General features: G+C 43.0%; 1 protein-coding gene across 4 annotated transcripts in view; it reads left to right on the top strand.

The window, feature by feature from the left end:
- The window catches only part of KDSR (3-ketodihydrosphingosine reductase), a 60,074-nt gene that overhangs the window by 14,788 nt on the left and 17,688 nt on the right, over nucleotides 1-27,598 (top strand). For all 4 annotated transcript variants that reach the window (XM_068236781.1, XM_068236779.1, XM_068236778.1 and 1 more), the window contains exons 5-7: nucleotides 5,496-5,561; nucleotides 7,846-7,941; nucleotides 16,271-16,462. In XM_068236781.1, the coding sequence (XP_068092882.1) occupies nucleotides 5,496-5,561; nucleotides 7,846-7,941; nucleotides 16,271-16,462 (354 nt within the window). The remainder of the gene's footprint in view (nucleotides 1-5,495; nucleotides 5,562-7,845; nucleotides 7,942-16,270; nucleotides 16,463-27,598) is intronic.

Genomic DNA, 27,598 nt, shown 5'->3' with positions numbered 1-27,598 from the left:
CCTTAAGGACCAGAGCCTTTTTCTCCATTCAGACCACTGCAGCTTTCACGGTTTATTGCTCGGTCATACAACCTACTACCTAAAGGAACTTTACCTCCTTTTCTTGTCACTAATACAGCTTTCTTTTGGTGCTATTTGATTGCTGCTGCGAGTTTTACTTTTTATTATATTCATCAAAAAAGACATGAATTTTGTCAAAAAAATGACTTTTTTAACTTTCTGTGCTGACATTTTTCAAATAAAGTAAAATTTCCTATTCATTTGAGCGCAAAAGTTATTCTGCTACATGTCTTTGATAAAAAAAAAAAAACATTCAGTGTATATTTATTGGATTGGGTAAAAGTTATAGCGTTTACAAACTATGGTGCCAAAAGTGAATTTTCCCATTTTCAAGCATCTCTGACTTTTCTGCGCACCTGTCAGGTTTCATGAGGGGCTAAAATTCCAGGATAGTACAAATACCCCCCAAATGACCCCATTTTGGAAAGAAGACATCCCAAAGTATTCAGTGAGAGGCATGGTGAGTTCATAGAAGATTTTATTTTTTGTCACAAGTTAGCGGAAAATGACACTTTGTGACAAAAAAAAAAAGTTTCCATTTCTTCTAACTTGCGACAAAAAAAAATGAAATCTGCCACGGACTCACTACGCTCCTCTCTGAATACCTTGAAGTGTCTACTTTCCAAAATGGGGTCATTTGTGGGGTGTGTTCACTGTCCAGGCATTTTGGGGGTTGCCTAATTGTAAGCACCCCTGTAAAGCCTAAAGATGCTCATTGGACTTTGGGCCCCTTAGCGCAGTTAGGCTGCAAAAAAGTGCCACACATGTGGTATTGCCGTACTCAGGAGAAGTAGTATAATGTGTTTTGGGGTGTATTTTTACACATACCCATGCTGAGTGGGAGAAATAGCTCTATAAATAGACAATTGTGTGTAAAAAAAAATAAAAAAAAAATTGTCATTTACGGAGATATTTCTCCCACCCAGCATGGGTATGTGTAAAAAATCTCCGTAAATGACAATTTTTTTTTATTTTTTTTTACACACAATTGTCTATTTATAGAGCTATTTCTCCCACTCAGCATGGGTATGTGGAAAAATACAGCCCCAAAACACATTATACTACTTCTCCTGAGTACGGCGATACCACATGTGTGGCACTTTTTTGCACCCTAACTGCGCTAAGGGGCCCAAAGTCCAATGAGTACCTTTAGGATTTCACAGGTCATTTTTGAGAAATTTCGTTTTAAGACTACTCCTCACGGTTTAGGGCCCCTAAAATGCCAGGACAGTATAGGAACCCCACAAATTACCCCATTTTAGAAAGAAGACACCCCAAGGTATTCCGTTAGGAGTATGGTGAGTTCATAGAAGATTGTTTTTTTTTTTTTTTTTTTTGTCACAAGTTAGCGGAAATTGATTTTAATTGTTTTGTTTCACAAAGTGTCATTTTCTGCTAACTTGTGACAAAAAATAAAATCTTCTATGAACTCACCATACTCCTAACGGAATACCTTGGGGTGTCTTCTTTCTAAAATGGGGTCATTTGTGGGGTTTCTATACTGCCCTGGCATTTTAGGGGCCCTAAACCGTGAGGAGTAGTCTTGAAACCAAGTGTCGCAAAATGACCTGTGAAATCCTAAAGGTACTCATTGGACTTTGGGCCCCTTAGCGCACTTAGGGTGCAAAAAAGTGCCACACACGTGGTACCGCCGTACTCAGGAGAAGTAGTATAATGTGTTTTGGGGTGTATTTTTACACATACAGATACTGGGTGGGAGAAATATCTCTGTAAATGACAATTATTTGATTTTTTTTTTTTTTTTTTTTTTTTTTACACACAATTGTCCATTTACAGAGAGATTTCTCCCACCCAGCATGGGTATGTGTAAAAATACACCACAAAACACATTATACTACTTCTCCTGAGTATGGCGATACCACATGTGTGACACTTTTTTGCAGCCTAGGTGCGCTAAGGGGCCCAACGTCCTATTCACAGGTCATTTTGAGGCATTTGTTTTCTAGACTACTCCTCACGGTTTAGGGCCCCTAAAATGCCAGGGCAGTATAGGAACCCCACAAGTGACCCCATTTTAGAAAGACACCCCAAGGTATTCTGTTAGGAGTATGGTGAGTTCATAGAAGATTGTATTTTTTGTCACAAGTTAGTGAAAAATGACACTTTGTGAAAAAAACAATAAAAATCCAATTTCCGCTAACTTTTGACAAAAAATAAAATCTTCTATGAACTCATCATACACCTAACAGAATACCTTGGGGTGTCTTCTTTCTAAAATGGGGTCACTTGTGGGGTTCCTATACTGCCCTGGCATTTTACGGGCCCAAAACTGTGAGTAGTCTGGAAACCAAATTTCTCAAAATGACTGTTCAGGGGTATAAGCATCTGCAAATTTTTATGACAGGTGGTCTGAGGGGGCAAATTTTGTGGAACCGGTCATAAGCAGGGTGGCCTCTTAGATGACAGGATGTATTGGGCCTGATCTGATGGATAGGAGTGCTAGGGGGGTGACAGGAGGTGATTGATGGGTGTCTCAGGGGGCGGTTAGAGGGGAAAATGGATTCTATCAATGCACTGGGGAGGTGATCGGAAGGGGGTCTGAGGGGGATCTGAGGGTTTGGCTGAGTGATCAGGAGCCCACACGGGGCAAATTAGGGCCTGATCTGATGGGTAGGTGTGCTAGGGGGTGACAGGAGGTGATTGATGGGTGTCTCAAGGTGTGATTAGAGGGGGGAAATAGATGCAAGCAATGCACTAGCGAGGTGAACAGGGCTGGGGTCTGAGGGCGTTCTGAGGTGTGGGCGGGTGATTGGGTGCCCACAAGGGGCAGATTAGGGTCTAATCTGATGGGTAACAGTGACAGGTGGTGATAGGGGGTGATTGATGGGTAATTAGTGGGTGTTTAGAGGAGAGAAGAGATGTAAACACTGCACTTGGGAGGTGATCTGATGTCGGATCTGCGGGCGATCTATTGGTGTGGGTGGGTGATCAGATTGCCCGCAAGGGGCAGGTTAGGGGCAGATTGATGGGTGGCAGTGACAGGGGGTGATTGACAGGTGATCAGGGGGGGATAGATGCATACAGTACACGGGGGGGGGGGGGGGTCTGGGGAGAATCTGCGGGGGGGGGGGGGTGATCAGGAGGGAGTAGGGGGCAGATTAGGGACTAAAAAAAAAAATAGCGTTGACAGATAGTGACAGGGAGTGATTGATGGGTGATTAGGGGGGTGACTGGGTGCAAACAGTGGTCTGGGGGGTGGGCAGGGGGGGGTCTGAGGGGTGCTGTGGGCGATCAGGGGGCAGGGGGGGGGAATCAGTGTGCTTGGGTGCAGACTAGGGTGGCTGCAGCCTGCCCTGGTGGTCCCTCGGACACTGGGACCACCAGGGCAGGAGGCAGCCAGTATAATAGGCTTTGTATACATTACAAAGCCTATTATACAAAGTACATGCGGCGATCCGGGTGCTAGTAACCCGCCGGCGCTTCCGAACGGCCGGCGGGTTACAGCGAACGGGGGGCGGAGCCAGTCCCCGGCGGCTGATCGCGCCACGAATGACGCGATCGCCGCATAGCAACGCCCGCAGCCGCCCCCGCCGATGGGCGTATTGCGGTCGTTTGGGCCCGGACTTTGCCGCCGCCCATCGGCTGGGGGCGGTCCTTAAGTGGTTAATGGACAACTGTAGTGAGGAGAATATGGAGGCTCCAATATTTATTTAATTTTAAACAATACTAGTTGCCTGGCAGCCCTGCTGGTCTATTTGGATGCAGTAGTGTTTGAATAGCATTAGAAACAAGCATGTAGCTAATATTATCAGATCTGACAATGTCAGAAACACCTGATCTGCTGCATGCTTGTTCAGGGTCTGTGGCTGAAAGTATATTAGAAGCAGAAGATCAGCAGGATAGCCAGGCAACTGGTATGGGTTAAAGTGAACCTGAGGTGAAAATGTAAAAGATTTTATACATACCTGGGGCTTCCTCCAGCCCCATCCGCCTGGATCGCTCCCATGCCGCTGGCCGCAGCTACGAGAACAGGGTCCCCGCACTTCCGTCAGTCGGGGCCAGTGTGACGTAAGAGAAGTGCGCTGGTTTCGTATCATTCCAGCGGCTGTAGAGGGCGCACTTCTCCTGTGTAGGCTGGCTCCGATGACGTCAGTGACCGGACCCGGATCTCGTAGCTGTGGCCAGCAAAGGATGGGGGCGTGGGAGCGATCCAGGCGGATGGGGCTGGAGGAAGCCCCAGGTATGTATAAAATCTTTTTCATTTTCCCATCTCTGGTTTCCTTTTAAAAGGAAATCAATATGGCAGCCTCAATATCCCGCTCGCTTCAGTTGTCCTTTAACTAGTTTTTTTCCGCTATAATGATCCTTTAACAATATTAGAGTTAGACTGGATATGTATTTAGAACATTCAGTAAATGCGCAGCCAACACTGTAAGCTAAAGCCTTGTAGTTTCAAAACCAGTCCCAGCAATGAATAAAACTTGGACATCATGCCATCACAGTGCTTTAACCATATGGAAGTTTGGTGTGTGTACACAGTATTGTCTCTAGCTCCATTCTGAACCTTTTTCTGACATAAGGTAAGTTATGTTACTGACCTTCAGGGTTGCATAAAAATGCTTTATTGCCACTTTCTAAAATAAATAGTCCTTTCCAACTGAACTGTCATTGCTCCTAGCTTGTTTTACAGCTCCAGTTCAGCCACCGCTTTTTATATATGTGTTTTAATATAACTTTATTTTTTATGATGATGCAGCTTTCCAGAAAAAGCTATGTGCTACACCAGGGCAGAGATTCCCATGGACTTACAGCTGCTCACAACCAGCCAGCGTGAAAGGCCCTTCCCCTAGTCACATGGACATGAAGGGGTAGAATGATGGCTGAAGCTATACCATGGTGCTGACTGACGGCCTATCATGTCTTCATTCTAGCTGGATGGGGGAAGATGAGTGAGCAGGCTGGAGGAGAGTACTGAGGAGAATAGGGGAACGTGAAATACATAACGCAGAAATTTTCAGGTTTTGCAAAAACTGCAATTTTTAAAACCTTTTTACAACCCTTGTATTACACACAGTTCATATAACACAATGTTCTATGAAATTCTTGTGGAAAATTGCCTGAACCTGGACTTGTTTGCTAATTAAAGTAGAACTACAGTATTGCTAAAAGTAACACTTTACAGCTTGAAAACAAGTGGACTTTGTTAGGGTAACTTTTACTCCAACCCCTCTGTGCATAATTTACCTATCTGCCTAATGAAATTCCATTCCATATTTATTACTGGTGGAATTGTGTAACCTGTGTATGTTTGAGTTTTAATGTGGCTAATCTTATTCGTTTCAGTATAATGTTCTATCTGATCCTGAAGAAGCATTTCTTCATAATGTGAGCAATAAGTTGGGCTCAAAGTATTACGTACAACCAGTTGTCAGGATACGCAGCTTATTATTTGTATTGTTGCCTTTTCCTCCTAGGTGGTACTCTGTATCTCTGTTGATGTATCCAAAGAGTATAGACAAGTAGAAAATGTCATCAAGCAGGTGAGATACAGAGCTCCATATATCAATGCTTCATTTGACTTTGCAGATCCTCTTAAAGGATAACTACCGACACACAAATATGCTGGCCACAATGCGGAAGGGACATGCACACAGGCTACAGTGAGGAGACACGCCCGCGCTGGCCCCAGTGTGGAGGGACACGGGGGGAAGGGGGGGAAGCCGTGGGACAGATACTACTTGGCCTACAAATCAGTGCACAAGACCTGCCCGACCTACATCTCTGATCTGGTCCACAGGCACATACCAGCCAGCCCCCTCCGATCCTCCAATGACCTGCGCCTAGTCGCACCACGCATAACTCAGTCACATGCACGATTGCAGGACTTCACCAGGGCTGCCCCTATGCTCTGGAACTCCCACCAGCCGTCAGACTCGCCCCCACCTTTAATACCTTCAAACAAGCTCTCAAGACTCGCCTCTTCGCTCGCATACCCCCCTACACCAGCACCGTAATATGTCTGTTAGACACCCTCTCAAAAGATGCACCTATTGTCTCCACCCCACCCTTTAGATTGTAAGCCTCTGGCAGGGCCCTCCTCCCTAATGTACTCAGCTTGATTATGCAATCTTACTCACAACCACCCCTCTTGTAGACTCGAACAGTCTCTATTTTGACCTATGACACTGTATTGTTATCAAATAATTTGCATGATCTTGTTTTGTTGTGAGTTTCCATATGTTCTACCTGTATGTTAACCCATTTATCTATTGTGCAGCGCTGCGTAATATGTTGGCGCTTTATAAATACAATAAATAATAATAATACTCACACTGATTTCCTAGGGGAGGGGGACACAGACACTGGCCTCACTGTTTACCTGGGGAGGGGGACAGATTGGAGGGTTAATAGCTGCATGTGTGGAGGCCAGGAGGAGTTATTGGCTGCACTTGGGGGCCAGGAGGGGTTATTGCCCGCAATATGCTATGCAATACAGCCGTTAACTGCTCCTGGTTCCTGAGTGCAGCCGTTAACTTTGCTGGTTAGACTTAAACTTGAGTAATTAAGCGCACTGCTCACGACCCTGGTTGACCCAGAAGTAGCTTTGGGCAGCCTTTATGAGATAAGGTGTGTGTGTGGGGGGGGGGGGGGGCGGGCGGAGCAGTGGGCATCAGGACTGCTTACAGCTCATGCCTACATGCCTGCATGCCTCCATTCAAGTATGGAATCTGAAATGATTCTCGTCTTGGGTTCCCTTTAAAGTATGCCATGCTAACAGTATCACAACTGTTCTGTAAACACCTGACTGTGCCTATTAAATGCTATCATAACTGATGGGGTCATATTTTTCCTCACCCATCCTCCTCATGTGCTTTATTTCCCACGCAATCTTCAGTCTCTTGGTACCTTTTTTTTTTTTTTTTTTTCTTTCTTTCGGACGTTGCTTTTGTACAGATCACACAGGGTAAGAGGCCCAGAAGCAGATATTGGCACCAGAGATCTTTAGATATCTTGGCAGAATATAATTTTAAAAAGTTAAAACAACTTTTATACTACTTACAATGTACCCCCTTTTTACTGCTTGAAGGTTTTAGGACAATCCTAATGTAAACAAGAAATGCAGAGATGAATGCAAGCAGTGTTTCTGGGGGGAATTTATGCTATGTCACATGTGCTTCTGTCTCAGAGTTAAGGTGCGTACACACATGCGACTATAGTCGTTTGTAACGATCGTTCCCCGATCTTTACCAACGACGATCGTTACAAAAAACGAACCACCGACTATTAAGGCAAACGACGAACGAGCCAAATCGCTACAAAAGAAAGTTCTGTCTCGGCGGATTTTAACCAACGACGATCGTTTACAAAAGTAGTACATCGTTGGAAACGATCGTTCGTACTAGGCTTGACATGCGCATTTCACTATTTCTTCGTGAAACTTCTCATTTTTATGCGCAGGCGCAATATTTGCTTTTTTTGATGTAACGTTCGTTCTAACGATCAGATCGTTACACACCTTTTAAAACTAACTTTACTTAGGTCGTTCTTTCATCAATTAAAAGTTCGTTCGTCGTTCTCAACGAACGATCGTTGTCGCATGTGTGTACGTAGCATTAGAATGGGGCTTGAATGAGAGAAGTTCAGCTGTCTCACAGAATTGCTTTAATTTTTTAACTTTACAGTTCTGTATAAAAAAAAAATTTTCATTTGAAAGGGAAGTCCATATGGCAGGATGAATGGTGTAAACATTGTTTGTTTGATGTTCAAGTTCAGGCTAAAGTGTATACTTCTGAAATTCTTGACAAAATCTTATTTTTATTAAAGGCTCAGGAAAAACTTGGCCCGGTTGACATGTTGGTGAATTGTGCTGGAATGGCAATTGCTGGAGGTTTTGAAGAGATAGAAATTGATCGGTTTGCAGTAAGTACCCATATAAAGTGGTGGTTTGTTTTGTTTTTGTTAATTAACAGAATGCATAAATAGCCATTTAACAAATAGTCTAATAATATACACACACCCATACACAGTGGGATGCGAAAGTTTGGGCAACCTTGTTAATTTTCATGATTTTCCTGTATAAATCGTTGTTTGTTACGATAAAAAATGTCAGTTAAATATATCATATAGGAGACACACACAGTGATATTTCGGAAGTGAAATGAGGTTTATTGAATTTACAGAAAGTGTGCAATAATTGTTTAAACAAAATTAGGCAGGTGCTTAAATTTGGGCACCACAAAAAATAAATGAAATCAATATTTAGTAGCTCCTCCTTTTGCAGAAATTACAGCCTCTAAACGCTTCCTGTAGGTTCCAATGAGAGTCTGGATTCTGGTTGAAGGTATTTTGCACCATTCCTCTTTACAAAACATCTCTAGTTCATTCAGGTTTGATGGTTTCCGAGCATGGACAGCTCTCTTTAGCTCACACCACAGATTTTCCATTATATTCAGGTCTGGGGACTGAGATGGCTATTCCAGAATGTTGTACTTGTTCCTCTGCATGAATGCCTTAGTGGATTTCGAGCAGTGTTTAGGGTTGTTGTCTTGTTGAAAAATCCAGCCTCGGCACAGCTTCATCTTTGTCACTGATTCCTGGACATTGGTCTCCATATTCTGCTGATACTGAGCGGAATCTACTTGTCCCTCAACTTTGACAAGATTCCCAGTCCCTGCACTGGCCACACAGCCCCACAGCATGATGGAACCACCAACATATTTTACTGTAGGTAGCAGGTGTTTTTCTTGGAATGCTGTGTTGTTTTTCCTCCATACACAACACCCCTAGTTATGCCCAAATAACTCAATTTTAGTTTCATCAGTGCACAACACCTTATTGCAAAATGAACCTGGCTTTTCCAAATGTGCTTTAGCATACCTCAACTGGCTCTGTTTGTGCTGTGGGCGGAGAAAGGGCTTCCTCTGCATCACTCTCGCATACAGCATCTCCTTGTGTAAAAATGCGCCAAATGGTTGTACGATGCACAGTGACTCCATCTGCAGCAAGATGATGTTGTAGGTCTTTGGTGCTGGTCTGTGTATTGACTCTGACTGTTCTCACCATTCGTCAAATCTGTTTTTCCGAGATTTTTCTTGGTGTGCCACTTCGAGCTAGGGTTGCAACGGTATGAAAATTCACGGTATGATAACCGTCAAAAAAAAAACCACGGTATGACGGTATACGGTATTACACAATTATTCTCATTACAATTACCCTTATAAAAATAAGAAAAGTTCAAAGTTGAACAAACTCTTCTTTATTAGACCCTTAATGGTTAGGGTCCTCCTGTCATACTTGAAATATTTACTCTTCTAAATGTCAAAAAAACAACAATACCAAAAGTAAATCTAATTTTCCCCGTGTCACATGACTGCCTATGGCAGAGAGGGCAGATAAGGCCATTTGAAAGCACAGTAGGTTATTATGTCTGCTTCCATGAATCAGGAAGTAGAAACTGTACAGGTTTATTTTAGGATTTGTATAAGCTGTAACAAAGAAAGAAATTGCTGTTGCATATCTTTTTGAGCAGAGAGGAGGACGATGTTTTGAGTTCAGGTCCACTTTAAAAATGCTGGTGGTACACTTTACCATACACCTTAGTGTACCAGAGATGAAGCATAGCGAAAGTTTTATATATATACCTGCGGCTTCCTCCAGCCCCATCATGCTTACGGATCCCTCCCACGCTGCCATCCTCAGCCTTTTCTATCGCTGGTATTGAGTCCCGTAACTTGAGCCAGTCGCGGCCAGTCTGAGCATGCGCAGTGCGTTCTCTACAGCGGAGAATAATACTATGCAGGCGTAGTACTATTTTCTGCCAGAGACGGAGGGAGCGCACTGCGCATGCGTAAAACTGGCTGCGACTGGCCAAAGTTACGGGACTCAGTAACAGCGATAGAAAAGGCTGAGGATGGCGGCGGGGAGGGATCTGTGCGCATGATGGGGCTGGAGGAAGCTGCAGTTCTGTATAAAACTTTCACTATGCTGCGTCTCTGGTTTCCTTTAGAGGATACCAGAGCTGAAAAATGAAATGCAAATGGGTGGAGCGGACATGAGTTAGGTGAAGTCCTGAGCTAAGCCACTGCGGATGATTTCTTTAAAAAGTAGGGGGACAGAGTAGAACGGGGGGGGGGGGGGGGGCAGTGGGCATGAGGACACATGACATCACACAGACACACGTACATCAGGCAGACAAACACATCACACAGAGACATGCATCAGACAGACATCACTTACACACCCACACACATACACACACTACACTACACATCACTCAGACATCACAAACATATACATCAGGCAGACATCCATCCATCAGGCAGACATCCATCCATCAGGCAGACATCCATCCATCAGGCAGACATCCATCCATCAGGCAGACATCCATCCATCAGGCAGACATCCATCCATCAGGCAGACATCCATCCATCAGGCAGACATCCATCCATCAGGCAGACATCCATCCATCAGGCAGACATCCATCCATCAGGCAGACATCCATCCATCAGGCAGACATCCATCCATCAGGCAGACATACCACACTCATACATCAGGCAGACATTACTCACACATCACACACATACATCAGGCAGACACATCACACACATGTCATACATATACACACTGGCTGCATTCAAATACAGCACCTCTCCCACAGCAACACTGCTTATCTGGTGTCATAAGCTTCAGCTCCTCCATGTGCAGTGTGTTTCTCGCTCCTTCTCCCGGGCGGGCGGCATACTCATCATTTTCATGGGGGGGGGGAGGAGCGCTGGCCATTCCTTTGAACACTGATCTGTATCAGTGTTTATGTCAGCTCTGCAGTCGGGGGAGGCATGGGGCTGCGTGCATCTAGCAGAAGGGAGAACGGGCTGTAGCCTTTTCTCATTTGCCGTATTTATTTTGGCAGGAATTACCTGGTGACTCCCCCTCTGCCTTTGTAGTACAATCCACAATAAAAAACTACAAGCAGATACATTGCCGGGAAATAGATCTCTGTGTGTGCTCCAGTCGTGCTGGCGTCATCACAGGACTCGTATCACCACCCAGCTTCTGCACTCATGCCGCAAGCCTCCCGCAATCAGGAACTAGCTTTGGGAGCTTGCCTTCGTAACGGAGGAAGACGGAGAGCAGGACAATGCCGGAGCGGTGGCGGGGGATGCGGAAATACAGCAAAAACCGGTATTTCCTAAAAGTGCTTACCGTGATTACCGTGCATTGTAAAACCGTGATATACCGTAATACCGGTAAATCGCGGCAACCCTACTTCGAGCCTTAACTTGAACTGAGCCTGTGGTCTTCCATTACCTCAATATGTTCCTAACTGTGGAAACACACAGCTGAAATCTGAGACCGCTTTCTGGATCCTTCCCCTAAACCATGATGGTGAACAATGTTTGTCTTCAGGTCATTTGAGAGATGTTTTAGACCCCCATGTAGCTATTCTTCAGAGAAAATTAAAAGAGGGAAACTTACAATTGACCCCCTTAAATACTCTCTCATAATTGGATCACCTATATATGTAGGTCAGGGGTCACTGAGCTTACCAAGCCAATTTGAGTTCCAATAATTAGTTCTAAAGGTTTTGGAATCAATAAAATGAAAACCGTGGCCAAATTTATTCATCTGCCTAATTTTGTTTACCCACTTAACGTGATGGCAGGGAACGATTGCGCATGCTCGCAGCCGTTCCATGGGGCACTGCAGCTCCAGGACTTGACGCCAATCAGCGTTAGGCGGTCCTGGGGCTGCTGCCGCGGTCGTTATGCAGTTAAACAACTATTGCGCACTTTCTGTAAATCCAATCAACTTCATTTCACTTCTGAAATATCACAGTGTGTCTCTCCTATATGGTATATTAAACTTTTTTTTTTTTTTTTTTTTTTTTGTACATGTGAGAAGTGGAACGAAAATCGTACATGATTCCAAACATTTTTTTTACAAATGAATAACTGCAAAGTGGGGTGTGCATAATTATTCGGCCCTCTTTGATCTGAGTGCAGTCAGTTGCCTATAGACATTGCCTGATGAGTACTAATGACTAAATAGAGTGCACCTGTGTGTAATCTAATGTCAGTACAAATACAGCTGCTCTGTAAAGGCCTCAGAGGTTGTCTAAGAGAATATTGGGAGCAACAACACCGTTAAGTCCAAAGAACACACAAGACAGGTCAGGGATCAAGTTACTGAGAAATTTAAAGCAGGCTTAGGCTACAAAAAGGTTTCCAAAGCCTTGAGCATCCCACGGAACACTGTTCAAGCGATCATTCAGAAATGGAAGGAGTATGGCACAACTGTAAACGTACCAAGACAAGGCCATCCACCTAAACTCACAGGCCGAGCAAGGAGAGCGCTGATCAGAAATGCAGTCAAGAGGCCCATGGTGACTCTGGATGAGCTGCAGAGATCTACAGCTCAGGTGGGAGACTCTGTCCATAGGACAACTATTAGTCATGCACTGTACAAAGTTGGCCTTTATGGAAGAGTGGCAAGAAGAAAGGCATTGTTAACAGAAAGCATAAGAAGTCCCATTTGCAGTTTGCCACAAGCCATGTGGGGGACATGGCTTGTGGCAAACTGAAGCCCAGCTAGACCCGTATCCATTTGCTTACAGGGCAAATAGGTCAACCGACGATGCCATTAACATCTGTCTGGAACTTGTCAACAACCACCTTGACAGACCAAATTCATATGCCAGGGTCCTCCTCGACTTCAGCTCGGCGTTTAACACCATTAGCCCCCAGATACTACAGAAGAACCTGGCTGAGCTCGGGGTCCACTCCACTCTTCAACTGTGGATCAAAGACTTCCTTACAAATAGATCTTAGGTTGTCAAAATGGGCTCCACCTCCTCGCAACCAAAGATCACCAACACAGGGGCACCACAAGGCTGCGTCCTGTCACCATACCTGTTCTCCCTGTACACGAACAATTGCAGATCCTCGGAAAATTCTGTCAAGGTAATAAAATTTGCAGATGACACCACCATAGTCGGCCTGATCTTCAACAATGACGAGCAGGAATACCGCCGGCAAGTTGACAGGATTTGCCACTGGTGCAGGGAGAACAAGCTGGTCCTCAACAATGCAAAAACCGTCGAGATTGTCATTGACTTTATGAAGGACCCCTCCACTGCACACTGGTGAGATGGTGGTGGAAAGAGTGCCCTGTGTACGCCTCCTAGGCACCACCATCTCCAACACCCTGAAGTGGAAGACAAACACTGTCTCCATCCAGAGGAAAGTCCAGCAGAGGCTCTACTTCCTCCGCCAACTGAGGAAGTTCGGCATGTCCCAAAAACTCCTGAGGAGCTTCTACACCGCAACCATTGAATCTGTCCTCTGCTCCTCTATCCTTGTCTGGTATGCTGGCTCCACCAATGGTGACAGACGCAAACTACAGAGGATCATCAGGTCAGCGTAAAGGATCATCGGGAACCAACTTCCTGCCCTGGACTCCCTCTATAAGACCAGACTACGTTCCAGAGCACTGAAGATTGCAAACGATCTCTCCCACCCTGGCCACCAGTTTTTCAGTCAGCTCCCCGTGGGGCGGAGGTATCGGTCCATCGCGACAAAGACCACAAGACACAAAAACAGTTTCTTCCCCTCAGCGGTAAATTTGCTGAACGCGATAAACTCTGCTCATGCCCTCCCCCCCCTTAGGCTGCCCCTGCTCCCCCATGCTGACTTTAGGAATGTAACCCACCTGGTTATGGAAAACGGTGGTCTATGGTTATGTTTATGTGATGAAGTGATGGAATTGTGGTCTATGGTTATGTTTATGGCTTATGGTTATGTTTTTGGCTTATGGTTATGTTTATGCGATGAAATCATGTCTACTATGTTCTCTGTCCTGATGTCTCTTACTTTTCTATGTATACGCCCTGTATCCGTTGTGCCAAGCCCAATTCCGGGTACGACCCAGTCGTGCTTGGCGAAATAAAAGCGATTGTGATTCTGATGTGGAAGAAGGTGCTCTGGTCAGATGAGACCAAAATGGAACTTTTTGGCCAAAATGCAAAACGCTATGTGGCGGAAAGCTAACACTGCACATCACTCTGAACACACCATCCCCATTGTCAAATATGGTGGTGGCAGCATCATGCTCGGGGGGTGACTCTCTTCAGCAGGGACAGGGAAGCTGGTCAGAGTTGATGGGAAGATGGATGGAGCCAAATACAGGGTAAACTTGGAAGAAAACCTCTTGGAGACTGCAAAAGACTTGAAACTGGGGCGGAGGTTCACCTTCCAGCAGGACAATGACCCTAAACATAAAGCCAGGGCAACAATGGAATGGTTTAAAACAAAAACCTATCCATGTATTAGAATGGCCCAGTCAAAGTCCAGATCTAAATCCAATCGAGAATCTGTGGCAAGATCTGAAAACTGCTGTTCACAAACGCTGTCCATCTAATCTGACTGAGCTGGAGTTGTTTTGCAAAGAAGAATGGGCAAGGATTTCAGTCTCTAGATGTGCAAAGCTGGTAGAGACATACCCTAAAAGACTGGCAGCTGTAATTGCAGCAAAAGGGTGGTTCTACAAAGTATTCCCTCAGGGGGCTGAATAATTACACACACCAATCAACTCTGACAAGCTTCCCTATCCCTGCTGAAAAGAAGCACCTCCAGAGCATGATGCGGGATGGTTTGTTCAGAGTGATGTGCAGTGTTTTGCCATTTGGCCAAAACGTTCCATTTTGGTCTCATCTGACCAGAACACCTTCTTCCACATGTTTGCTGTGTCCCCCACATGGCTTGTGGCAAACTGCAAATGGGACGTCTTATGCTTTTCTTTTAATGGCTTTCTTCTTGTCACTCTTCCATAAAGGCCAACTTTGTGCAGTGCACAACTAATAGTTATCCTATGGACAGATTTCCCCCACCTGAGCTGTAGATCTCTGCAGCTCGTCCAGAGTCACCATGGGCCTCTTGACTGCATTTCTGATCAGCGCTCTCCTTGTTCGGCCTGTGAGTTTAGGTGGATGGCCTTGTCTTGGTAGGTTTACAGTTGTGCCATGCTCCTTCCATTTCTGAATGATCGTTTGAACAGTGCTCCATGGGATGTTCAAGGCTTTGGAAATCTTTTTGTAGCCTAAGCCTGCTTTACATTTCTCAATAACTTGATCCCTGACCTGTCTGATGTGTTCTTTTGACTTCATAGTGTTGTTGCTCCCAATATTCTCTTAGACAACCTCTGAGGCCGTCACAGAGCAGCTGTATTTGTACTGACATTACATTACACACAGGTGCACTCTATTTAGTCATTCAGACAATGTCTATGGGCAACTGACTGCACTCAGACTAAAGGGGGCTGAATAAATACGCACACCCCACTTTGCAGTTATTGTTTTGTAAAAAATGTTTGGAATCATGTATGATTTTCGTTCCACTTCTCATGTGTACACCACTTTGTATTGGTCTTTCACGTGGAATTCCAATAAAATTGATTCATGTTTGTGGCAGTAATATGACAAAATGTGGAAAACTTCAAGGGGGCCAAATACTTCCGCAAAACAATGCATATACTGTATACTGTTCATAATTATGGTGGACCCATACCCGCAAACTCAATGCACATGACTTTAAATTTACCTTCTTATCAATGCACAGCTTTTTTGTTTGTTTTTGTTTTGTACATTTTGTCATCTGTATTTATTTTTGTGTGTATCATATCAAAAATGAGGCCCAAAAGGTGGGGTTCTCAGCCTATATGCAAGTCACTACTCAGCAGTGACTGCTGTGGTTAACATTGTGGAAGTAGAGGAGCAGGCTGTGGAGCGGCATCCAACCCCTGCGCTCCCACCCCTGAGCAGAGCAGTGGCACGTATCGCTGACTTGCCAGAGCGCACCCTGATAGACGGATGGCATACTGAAGTGAGGCCTAGCCACATTGCTTTCCCCTGTTGACTGCTGCTGCCTGGACCTTCTGTATCTGGCATCTCCCTTCCTCCTCTGCCCCCTCATGCCATTCTCCCCAGCTCTGTCAGCTGTCCGGGACCTTGGCACACTGCACGTCACCAGGAATCCTTGTAAACGGTCTGTCGCAGTATCATTGCTATGACACTGTCTAGTGGCGTCACTAGAGGGCAACATAGCAATGATACTGCGACAGTCCGTTTACAAGTATGTCTGGTGTCGTGAAGTGTCCCAAGGTCCCGGACAGTTGACACAGCAGGTCAGAATGTAGCGATTTGTGCTTTGCAAATGCCTTTTGATTTATGTCTTTTGTTTATGATTTGTTTGTATAGAGACTAATGGAAGTGAATTATCTTGGTAGCGTATATGCCAGCCGCGCCGTCATTTCTACCATGAAGGAAAGGAGGATGGGAAGAATTGTGTTTGTATCTTCCCAGGCTGGACAGTTGGGATTGTTTGGTTACACAGCATATTCTCCTACAAAATTTGCTCTCCGAGGTCTTGCAGAAGCATTACAAATGGAGGTAAGATCATCAAACTAAAGAGGAACTGTCGCGGAAATCTTAAAATTTAAAAACCATACAAATAAGAAGTACATTTCTTCCATAGTAAAATGAGCCATAAATTACTTTTCTCCTATGTTGCTGTCATTTACAGTAGGTAGTAGAAATCTGACATTACTCACAGGTTTTCGGTTAGTCCATCTCTTCATGGGGGATTCTAAGCATGTCCTTTTATTCTTTATAAAGACATTCCCTGAAAAAGATTTATACAAAGATGCAGGCCAGCCTCCCTGCTCACTGGACGCATTTTTGGGAGTTGGACGGAGCAACTACCATTCACAAAATACTTTTAAAAATAAAGAAAACCCTGAGACCCCCCCCCCCCCATGAGAAGATGGGCTAGCCCAAAATCTGTTGGTAATGTCAGATTTCTACTACTTACTGTAAGTGACGGCAACATAGGAGAAAGTCATTTTACTTTGGAAGAAACGCACTTTTTATTTGTGTATGTTTACATGTATTTTACATTTTCAGATTTTCGTGAAAGAGGTCATTTAAACAGGCATTCTCACTCCTTGCACTGAGCATTCTTAAAATAACTGATCTTTCTCGCATCCTATTTCTACATATGCTTACCGTATTTATTATTTCTTTCTGTTAATGCACACCTGTAGTGTGCATGAAGTAGGTAGCTGCTGGTGGGGCTGCTAAAACTATTGTTATGTTTTATCCATTTAGTGTTAGTGTACTTACACTTAAGTGTGCTTAAGATGTTTTCAAATAAGGCTAGGATCAATAATTCAATCTATTGCCTTATTAATTTTAGCTGTACTGTTAAGACAAGACCAGACAAATAACATTTTTTTTTTTTTAGCACGCTTTTCTCCTGACAGACTCAGCCACTGCACTAGGGCACACTCAGTAGGCAGTAGCAGTGTTAGTGAGTCTCGCACAAGGTCTCTTACTGAATAGGTGCTGGCTTACTCAAAAGGAAGAGCAAGAGATTCAAACCCTGGTCTACTGTGTCCGAGGCAGAGGTAATCCAATCCATACACAGTATGTGCATCAGTAAAACATATAAAACTATACTTTAGAATGCTAATTCACACACGAGGCTGCTACATGGTGCATTTTGGCTCCAAATAAACATTTGAATTGGAAGAAACTATACAACGGCCAAAAGGGTGCATTTTTTTTTTTCATGTTGTGCATGACCGGCACCAAGGAATTATGGAAAAGGAAGTCTGGAAGCTGTTGAGAGCTTCCTTGTGCTTTATGGGACAGCGATTCCTCAGTGTACAATGTGCAGAGTCCCTGTAAGGCCTGGCAAATGTCTTGCCTTGTTTCAGCCTCTATACCCCAACCTGACACCACGCTCTTCACCTAAAGCCAAGCCCTGCGTGAAAAGGAGACTAGGTGCACCTACCCGACTACAGCTACCTCCAGGACTTGGTGTGCAATGTATAGAGGCTGAGAAGACAGGAGTACCACCAGAACCCACTAGGCAAAGCTGCACAATATCAGGAAGTAGTGGGAAAATCAAGAGGAGCCAACTCGGAACACAGCAGGTAAGAAATGGAGGCGGTTTCTCTGAGCTTCTGGCAGACAGGACGGAGCATTTACCAATTCAGTTGTTACTGTAGCAATGGTAAATGTCCACAAAGAAATAAAAATACTACAGGAAGGAGTGTTATCAGTAGCAACCACAGCTATGGTACGTCCACACAGCAGGACTGGAAGGAGCATCTGCCAATCACAACTGGAATGATAGCGATGTCAAAACAGTAAGGAGCGTCACCAATCGCTACCGCAGCTATGGTACGTCTACACAACAAGGCTGAAGAGGATGCTGCTGTTCGCTTCTGCAGGAATAGCACACGTTTACATGTGAACTATGTAAGGTAACAAACAGTAATAACACTGAGCAATGCAGCTATGACGTTAACTGATCACTATGTCATGCAAAGTGATTAAGCAGGAAGAGGCTTTTATGTGGACATACACCATCCAACACAGCTGAATGGTAAGTAAGCAATCCTGTGCTACTCTATTTGAAGACTGCAGGCTGATTGCAGATGGATAAAACACTCATTGAAAATGCATGCAACACTTAGCAGCAGCACAAGTGCAGAGAATTTAGCACTGTTGCACAGAAGATGCCCCAGGTAAGATTGTGATACACTGGTTCTTTGCATTTGGGATTATCTCAGACTGCACCACAGATTTGTATTTTACAATCCTGAATACTTGTGTGATTATAGGGAGGACGGTTCCCGAAGTATCAAGTGGCCCAAACTTTATTTTTAAATGCTTGTTATTGCACTTAGGAGTATTAGGCTAGGTTCACAGTGGGACGTTGCATTATGATGCAACATTAAAGTCAAAATGCAGCATTACAATGCAACACCCCAAAAAAGGTATTAATGCTGCGTTACCGTTGCATACAGTAGATAAAGTAAACGCAATGAAAAGTATGCTTCCCTGTACCTGGAAACATGTGCGTTTTTATAGGTAACGCACTGCAGCAGTGCATTACCATAACGTTACACATTACAATGCAACGCTAACGTCGCACTGTGAACGTCACATAGACTTATCATTGCAGTGCGGTAAGCTGCATTATAAGACTTTAAAATGCAGCTCCAAAATGTCAGCCAAATAATGACAACAACGTAGCCTTGTAGGAAATGTCAGCCAAATAATGCTTCCCCATGATCTACTTACCTGGGGTTTCCTCCAGCCCCTTTGAGCCGACATGTCCCGCTCCGCTCTCTGCCACCGGCCCGGGGTCCTCTCTATACCAATGAAACATGTAGAGTACTGTGGATTTTAGATGTTTACTACCGGCAGCAAGATTTATTTATTTATTTATTTTTTTCCCCCTTTTATAACTCCTGTCTTTGAAATCAGATGAATTTTTTTTTTAAGCCTCATATGCACATAAAAGGGCTGTTGACAGGCAGGATTTGGGACATGGACCCTTGGGCAACAGTTTAAGGGAAGAGGCTGTGGAAGCAGGTTGCTAGCCCCCAGTCTAGCGACTTCATCTGTTGGTATGCAGAGGAGAGCAACGGTGCAGCACTAAACAAAGGGAGAAGGGTGTGTAGGAGAACAATGAACAATGCCCTTGACCTGCATTCGGCAGAGAAAACTGTTGTGTGTACAGGGATTTAGTAATGTTGTTGAATGTTCTGCTGTAAAAGCTTGATATTACCTACACAGTAATTATTTAATCAGTTTAATAAATACCGGTATTTATTGCCTGCCCTTCTGATAATTTGCAACAATAAAACATTGACGGGCTGAAATCTTGCATGGGAAGGTAGCACAAGTCATTCCATACCCCTTCACCTTGTAAAGTAATCAGTGCTGCAGGTCAAGGGGCCTGTTCTCTACCTCCCTTTTACACAAAAAAGAGTGTAATAGTAAAATGTTGGGACTTGTCGTGAAATTTGAAAGCATCCTTAATAATCAGGAAGCCACCAAATGCATATGTCCACCCAAGTAGCCCTTATCCATTCCCACAAAGGGTTAAAATAACAAAAAAATAAATAAAAAAACAGCATGTTGCAAAACGTTATGTCCGTTGTCTCAGTCAGTGTCAAATGTTTTTGTAGTACAACTGGTGTCTTTGTAAAGACTCGCTGATGCAGGTCCATGCAGCGTGCAGAAGTTGAAAACTACGACCTGGCAGGCTTAGGCAGGCACAAACTGGGTGTAGGTTTCAACTACTGCCATCCGAAATTGGCTAAACTAAGAACCCATATAAACATAGGGCTAGGTCACGTGTATAAATTATTCGTGTGCAGAAAAAAAAAAATGACCACAATGCAGCTCTATTTGACTCTGTGCATTTTAGACATCCCTACTACATTAGTTGCTGAAAACAAACATGCATGTTTACCCACATACAAACACACATTTTGTCCTGAGTTTTCTCATAGGTGATATATTTAAAATTCCAGCGAGCAAAAAAAAAAAATACTCAAAAATACTCCAAATAATTTTGACAGTACTTTTTTCATCTGTTTGGTACTTTTTCCATTGAAAAGTCCTGAAAAGTTATTCAAAATAGAAGATGAAAAATTATCTCCTAGTAGAAAAGTTAATTGCATATGGCCCCTGGCGTGCTGAAATGCATGCAAAAAAACCACCCACAGAAAACTGACAGACAAGTCTGTTCCCTGCCTAATTGTTAGCTTCTGTGAATCCTTTGGTCATATTTGGTGAAATTGTCTGTCAACCTCCTTGATTTATAATGGAATTAGTGGTGGAATTTAGCCAAATTGGAGATGAAAAAGGCACATAATATAGGGGTCATCTACCCCTTTCTGGCACAGAATCTAAATTTGTGTTAAATTTCCCGTTCTAGTGGAGGACTGCTGCAGTCCTGGACACCCCACCATCATTATTTACTTAAATTCGAGTTCAGTTCTAAGACCTTCCTAATAGTGAATAATTAACTCCCATTTACCTGAACATACTCCAGCAATACGATTTTACTAGAAACTGTGGCTAAACTGGAAAAAGGCAAGATTTAAAAAAATTTACCGTAAATAAAAATGCTGCACCAAAGTGTGGAGCTTATTATATTATTTATGTAAAATACCCAGTGAAGAACAATCCATCCTAATTTACTCCAGTCTACTAAAGATTTTTTTTTGGGTCATGTGGCTAAAGACATTCTCCCACACCCTGCCACCCTTTGAACATGCAATTGTGTTCATAGTTCACGTATAATCCTAGGGAAGTTGTTGAAGATCTGAAGACATTACTGCAGGCTGAGCCAAAATGATATACCAGTTATGCATGGTCCAAGATCAATGGTACTAATGAGGGATTTTTATTTATTTTTCACTTTTGCCTCCTTTGTATAACCTTTGCCTTGCTGTATAATCCTTGTGACCCACTGGACAAATCCCGTAGCTCAGGTATGTCGAACTCCAGTCTTTAAGGGCTGAGGTACTCACTTTTTTGGCACAGCTCAAATTAATTGATGGGAAAGAATAAGAAACTTGTGGTTTATTAAGTAGAATACATTTCTCCATTTCTCAGGCTTTCCTAAACACTGGCATGACTGTGACCATCAAGGACTGAGGTTCAGTATCTGTTCTTATCGCTTCCATATTAATCTAGTATCACCGGTGCTAGAGGAAGAGGGTGTCAAATAATTGGATACATTCAGTCTTTTCCTTCTCATCTTTCTCTCCTTATTTAACTCTCATACCACTTGCCTCTCTTATACTACTCCTGTAATGCCATATTTTATATAATATGTGCATTAGACTGTGTACTTACTGGAATAGCTTTTAAGGATCATTGGTTATTCGCAATAAGGGTCATTGTAGTGGTCAAGTATGTGTGCTTAATTAGTTACTGAAGATGCTTATTCACCTCAAGCTTTGTGCATGGCACTGGAAAGATCAGTAGGCCATAAACTGAAGCCATGAAATGTAATTTTTGGAATGCATTCCTGCCTTACCTTTAGACGTTCACAACTGTTTGGCTTCAGTTTACATGATATATTAGAAAAAAGCTTATGCAAAGCAACCTCAACACCTAGTTCCAATTTTGCTAGCAGTGTTTAACCTTGATTTGTATTTTTGGTGCTCTGCTGTTATTATGGTATTGTTTTACATTTATTCCAGGAAGGTTGTCATATCCTAAGTGGGCCACTTTTTAATATTTTTTTTTTTTTTTTTTTTTTTTTTTTTTTTTGCCCCTGAAGGAGCGGAAAGCTAGAACTTGCATAGGTTCTTTTCCCAGTCGGCGCTTGACCTCTGCAAAGGCAGTCAGCAGATTTAATATGTAGGGCCCAAGGTAAAATCTTCCGGTTCGTTTGTGGTGTAGAGGTTGAGATGATGTTATCTTTAGAGCATCAGAACATCATGTTGCAGCTACTGTGAATTTGGCCTGTTTGGTGGGCTGTGTGTTACGTTATGTCAGGCATAGTACCAGGGTGGTGGTGTGCTTTTGAGCTTTGAGGTCCCAGATTGAATGGTAACTTGAGGTGAGTCTAGACAATCTATTTTACTTTTTCACTTTGCAGGTGATGTTGTGCATTGAATTGTGAATTCCTTGCGAACTAAAATAAAAACTGCTAGTTAGTAAGTTATACCAGTACTCTACCAGCAAAAGCCATCACTTATTCCTGGTTACATGGCACTAAAAAAACTGTGACTATTGTAACCTTCCTGGTGTGGACATTTTCCAGACAGCTGATCCTAGAAAGTGAGATGCCGATGTTCTTAACACAGGCTGAACTTATTAACTAAACTTCGATGGTTCTCGGCCCTGTCAGCCGATACCAGCTGTGGCTCATTGTACTGCCGGAAAAACAAGACTCTGCATCGACTCTGCAATTTGCTTATTTCATATGGCAAAATACAAGGCAAGCTGTGCAACACACCTCAGTGCCCACAACAAACTCCTTTTTACAACTAACCTTCATAAATGTTATTTTGCTGATGTGCATTACTGCAGTTTGGACAATAATTGACCGGCTTACGAAAGTCTCTAACATCATACAAGTCCCAGTTTGGCAAAGAAATATATCAAAAATAACAGCATAACATTATTCATTATTGATGTGACAGAAGGCACCTTTAGCGGTCTGCAAAGATCTTATAGAAGCATCTGTGACCGGTCCAAGAATCTGTAAACTCAGGTACAGTGTACAGATTATCTGGAACTGCCGCTGATATTTTGCAGTCTACAATCCAAAATACAGTACGTGCCTCATCCATCTGTCCCTACTAACATGTATTGCAATATGTGGAAATGATGTCTCTTTTGCATGCAGTTTTCAGATCCTGTGTATGTTTGCTGGGGAGGGCATAAACTTAGTCTGTGCCTGTAATTGAGCCAAGAGGTCTTGTATGCAGCCATATATAAAAGCCGTAACCACCTCACGGTTTTTCCATCAATTTCTCAGATGACCATCAATTTTTTTGAGTGACAAGTGACAGTTTCCGTAATCTCGCAACGTTGGTACAAATCGGTCGAGGAGATGCAATCATTTTGCAGGCAAGAATATTAGTGTTATTTCAATAAATGGCAAATTATAAAGACTTCCAACTGAGGTGCCTTGATACAGCACTCTGGGAACAGCCTATTCATTCAGAAATTTCTTTCTGTGTCTTACCCTCTTGCTTGAGGGTGTCTATGGTGGTCTTCTGGACAGCAGTCAGGTCGGCAGTCTTACCCATGATTGCGGTTTTGAGTAATGAACCAGGCTGGGAGTTTTTAAAAGCCTCAGGAATCTTTTGCAGGTGTTTAGAGTTAATTAGTTGATTCAGATGATTAGGTTAATAGCTCGTTTAGAGAACCTTTTCAAGATATGCTAATTTTTTGAGATAGGAATTTGGGGTTTTCATGAGCTGTATGCCAAAATCATCAATATTTAAAACAATAAAAGGCTTGAACTACTTCAGTTGTGTGTAATGAATCTAAAATATATGAAAGTCTGTTTATCAGTACATTACAGAAAATAATGAACTTTATCACAATATGCTAATTTTTTGAGAAGGACCTGTATATCACTAATTAAATTACTTCATCCTACACGTGCTTGCAGGGTTTCAATAAGATAAGGCATTATGCATGGGGATCCTCTGTTTCTGCTATGTTTACAATCAGATGTTAAGGTTGCATTTAACTATCCTCCTATTATACAATTGTTCATTACGCCATTTTGCACAGACTATCTACTTTCTACACTTACAAGTCTTATATTTTGATGGATGCAAAGTTTTTTTAATTTAATGTGCATTGTATTTGGAAGGGAATTTTCATTCCATATGGTTTTTAACCCCTCACCAGTTTATAAACCCAGACTGATCAGGTTTTCAGTGAGGTATGTAAAGGGGATTCATTTTGTTGCTGGTATATGAGCAGAGATTGTACAATCTATATCTAAAACCAAAACTGGTCTAAAGTTGCTTTTAAATTTGTAGACCTTGTGAAATATACAAATTCAGCTTATTCCTGGCCTTTCATGACATTCAAGAGTAGATTTAAGGTGGATGACAACATTATTTGAGCAGATCTTGTAGTATTTGCAAGTCAAGTCTGGGGCATTTTTTATTTTTCATTGCTTTTATTTGGAGTTACAATCTGTTCTTTATACATTCCCTTTTTGTTTATTTTGAATTTGTCATGTGCCCTATGTTCCACAGCTTTTATCAGTCATCCTGGCAGTAATAGCAACAGTACTTTAACCACTTCACCACTGAGGGGTTTTACCCCCTGAGCACCAGAGCAATTTTCACCTTTCAGCGCTCCTTCCATTCATTCGTCTATAACTTTATCATTACTTATCGCAATGAAATGAACTATATCTTGTTTTTTCCGCCACCAATTAGGCTTTCTTTAGGTGGGACATTATGCCAAGAATTATTTTTTTCTAAATGTGTTTTAATGGGAAAATAGGAAAAATGTGGGGAAAAAAATAATTTTCAGTTTTCGGCCATTATAGTTTTTAAATAATGCATGCTACTGTAATTAAAACCCATGAAATGTATTTGCCCTTTTGTCCCGGTTATAAAACCATTTAAATTATGTCCCTATCACAATGTTTGGCGCCAATATTTTATTTGGAAATAAAGGTGCATTTTTTTTAGTTTTGCGTCCATCCCTAATTACAAGCCCATAGTTTATAAAGTAACAGTGTTATACCCTCTTGACATAAATATTTAAAAAGTTCAGTCCCTAAGGTAACTATGTATTTTTTTTAATTGTAAATTTTTGAATTTTTTTTTAATTACAAAAAAAAAAATAAAATGGGGAGTGTGGGAGGTAATGAGTTAATTTTTTGTGTAAAAATCATTTATTTGTATGTGAAAAATGTGTAGGGTGTAGTTTACTATTTGGCCACAAGATGGCCACAGTAACTTTTTGTTTTAATGCGACCTCCAAGCTTCCTTCCGGAAGCTTGGAGGAAGTATAAGGAGGCTGGACACGTGAGTTTTTTCTCACAATGATCGCGCTGCCCATAGGAGAGCAGCGGATCATTGTGGGGCTTAGATCAACGAACGGGAATGGATTTTCCCGTTCATTGATCTCCGAGCGGGCGGCGGCGTGTTTACTAGCGGCGGGCGGCGTGTTTACGAGCGGGAGCGCGGACAGCATTGGGAACGCGGAAAGTACGGATTTCTCCGTCCCTGGGGGTTAAAGGATGGAAAAAGGGACGGAGAAATTCGTACGGGCGGGGGTAAAGTGGTTAAAATCAACCCAAGGCAGCCTGAAAAAAAGGTTGGTGCTTATCTTGTTAGTTGGAAGCCCCTGGATAATCCAGAGGCTTACCTCTTCTTGGGTAAGTATTTATTTATTTATTTTTTGTTCTCTTCCCTAGATCCCGCAGCCCTCACTAGCTGTCATTTTCATCCACACCTGATACATTTTTGCAGAAACGGCTCAGTTTCTTGTCTAGCTCCCCTTATGATTATCTTCTAGCTCAGCCATTTCATTAAACAGCCCTTGCCAAACTTGCTTTTATGTAGGGCTATACATAGAGGTTTGAGCCTTCCAAATTTATGGCATTCTCTTTGGGCTCAATTTGCTCATTTAACTGATTTTAAAAGGAACCTGAAGTGAGCAGTACATGAAGGCTGCCATATTTATTTCCTTTTAAACAATGCCAGTTGCCTGGCAGCCCTGCAGATCTATTTGACTGCAGTAGTGTCTGTCTTTTCACCAGAAACAAGCATGCAGCCAATCTTGTCAGATGAGACAATATTGTCAGAAACACCTGATCAGCATATGCTTGTTCAGGGTCTGTGGCTAAAAATCTTAAAGGCAGAAGATCAGCAGGACAGCCAGGCAACTGGTATTGCTTAAAGAGAACCCGAGGCGGGTATTTTAAATCTTAAGAGACCACAGAGGTTTGTCCTGTGCATAATGACATGCCTCTGGGTCTTGCTATTGCCTCCTCTAGTTCCCCCCGGGGTCTTCTGTGCCCCCCTGTAAAAAGCACCCGACTAGCGACAGTCTCCTTGTCGCTAGCATTCTATTTACTTTCTGTATGTCATTCAATGCATGCTCCCTGCCTCTGTCCCCACTGCTGCCCGCCTCCTGTGAGCTTCCTTTAATCGGAAGCTAAGCTGCGGCCTCGGAGGTACTTCCTGGGTCGCGGCTTAGCTTCCGATTGGAGTAAGCTCACAGGAGGCGGGCAGCGGTGGGGACAGAAGCGGGGAGCATGCATTGACTGACATACAGAAGGTAAATAGACTGCTAGCGACAAGGAGACTGTCGCTAGCTGGGTGCTTTTTACAGGGGGTACAGAAGACCCCGGGGGAGACTAGAGGCGGCAATATCAAGACCCAAAGGCATGTCATTCTGCACAGGACATGCCTCTGGGTTCTCTTTAAAGGAGCAATCCAGGGAAAATAAGAAAGCAGTTTAAATCTGGCAGAACCGACAGGTTTTGGACTATTTCCTTCTCATCATGGGGGATTCACAGGGTTTCCTTTGATTTTAATAGCATTTCTTGTACGGCAGTTGCTAAGTTTAACTCCCAAAATAGTTTTCAAATGAATAGGGAGTCTGGCTGGTATCTTACTGCTTTGGCAGTTAAACTGCTGTTTAGGAAATGCTACTGAAAACAAAGAAAACCCTGAGAATCCCCCATGAGGAGATGGGCTAGTCCAAAACCTGTCCTGTCAGATTTTAACTGCTTACTTTTTGTCTGGAGTGGTCCTTTAGAAGAAAATAAATATGGCAGCCTCCATATCACTTTACAACTGAGGAGTTACCACTCTGCGCCCAATTTCACCCTATTATCCGAGGGTATTACTTTTTACTAAAAACACCTCAACTGCTATAATTTGCAATATAATCAAAGTGGTTATCTCCATCTTACACCAGTGGCTTCAAAAATGTAAGCAACAAGATCTACATCCCTTTTGAAAAATTCCAGTTATAGGGAATCCCCGTTTTTTTTTTTTGTTTTGGTTTTTTTTTACCTGCCTTACAAAACCTGGATGCTTTTCATTACCAGATAATAGTTATATAATGGCTTATACGTTTTGGGTAGGTAGCTCTTGTATCCCATTTAATTTGTTTAAAATTTAACAGGAATATCCCCTAAGGCTGCTTACACACCAAGACGTTACAGGCGCACGTTAGTGCGCCTGTAACGCTCCCCCAACGCACAGCAAT

The sequence above is a fragment of the Hyperolius riggenbachi genome, chromosome 5 (assembly GCF_040937935.1).
Source record: "Hyperolius riggenbachi isolate aHypRig1 chromosome 5, aHypRig1.pri, whole genome shotgun sequence".
NCBI classification, from domain to species: Eukaryota; Metazoa; Chordata; class Amphibia; order Anura; family Hyperoliidae; genus Hyperolius; species Hyperolius riggenbachi.
The sequence above is the reverse complement of the archived record's forward strand: the minus strand, read 5'-3'. Positions and strand labels throughout refer to the sequence as shown.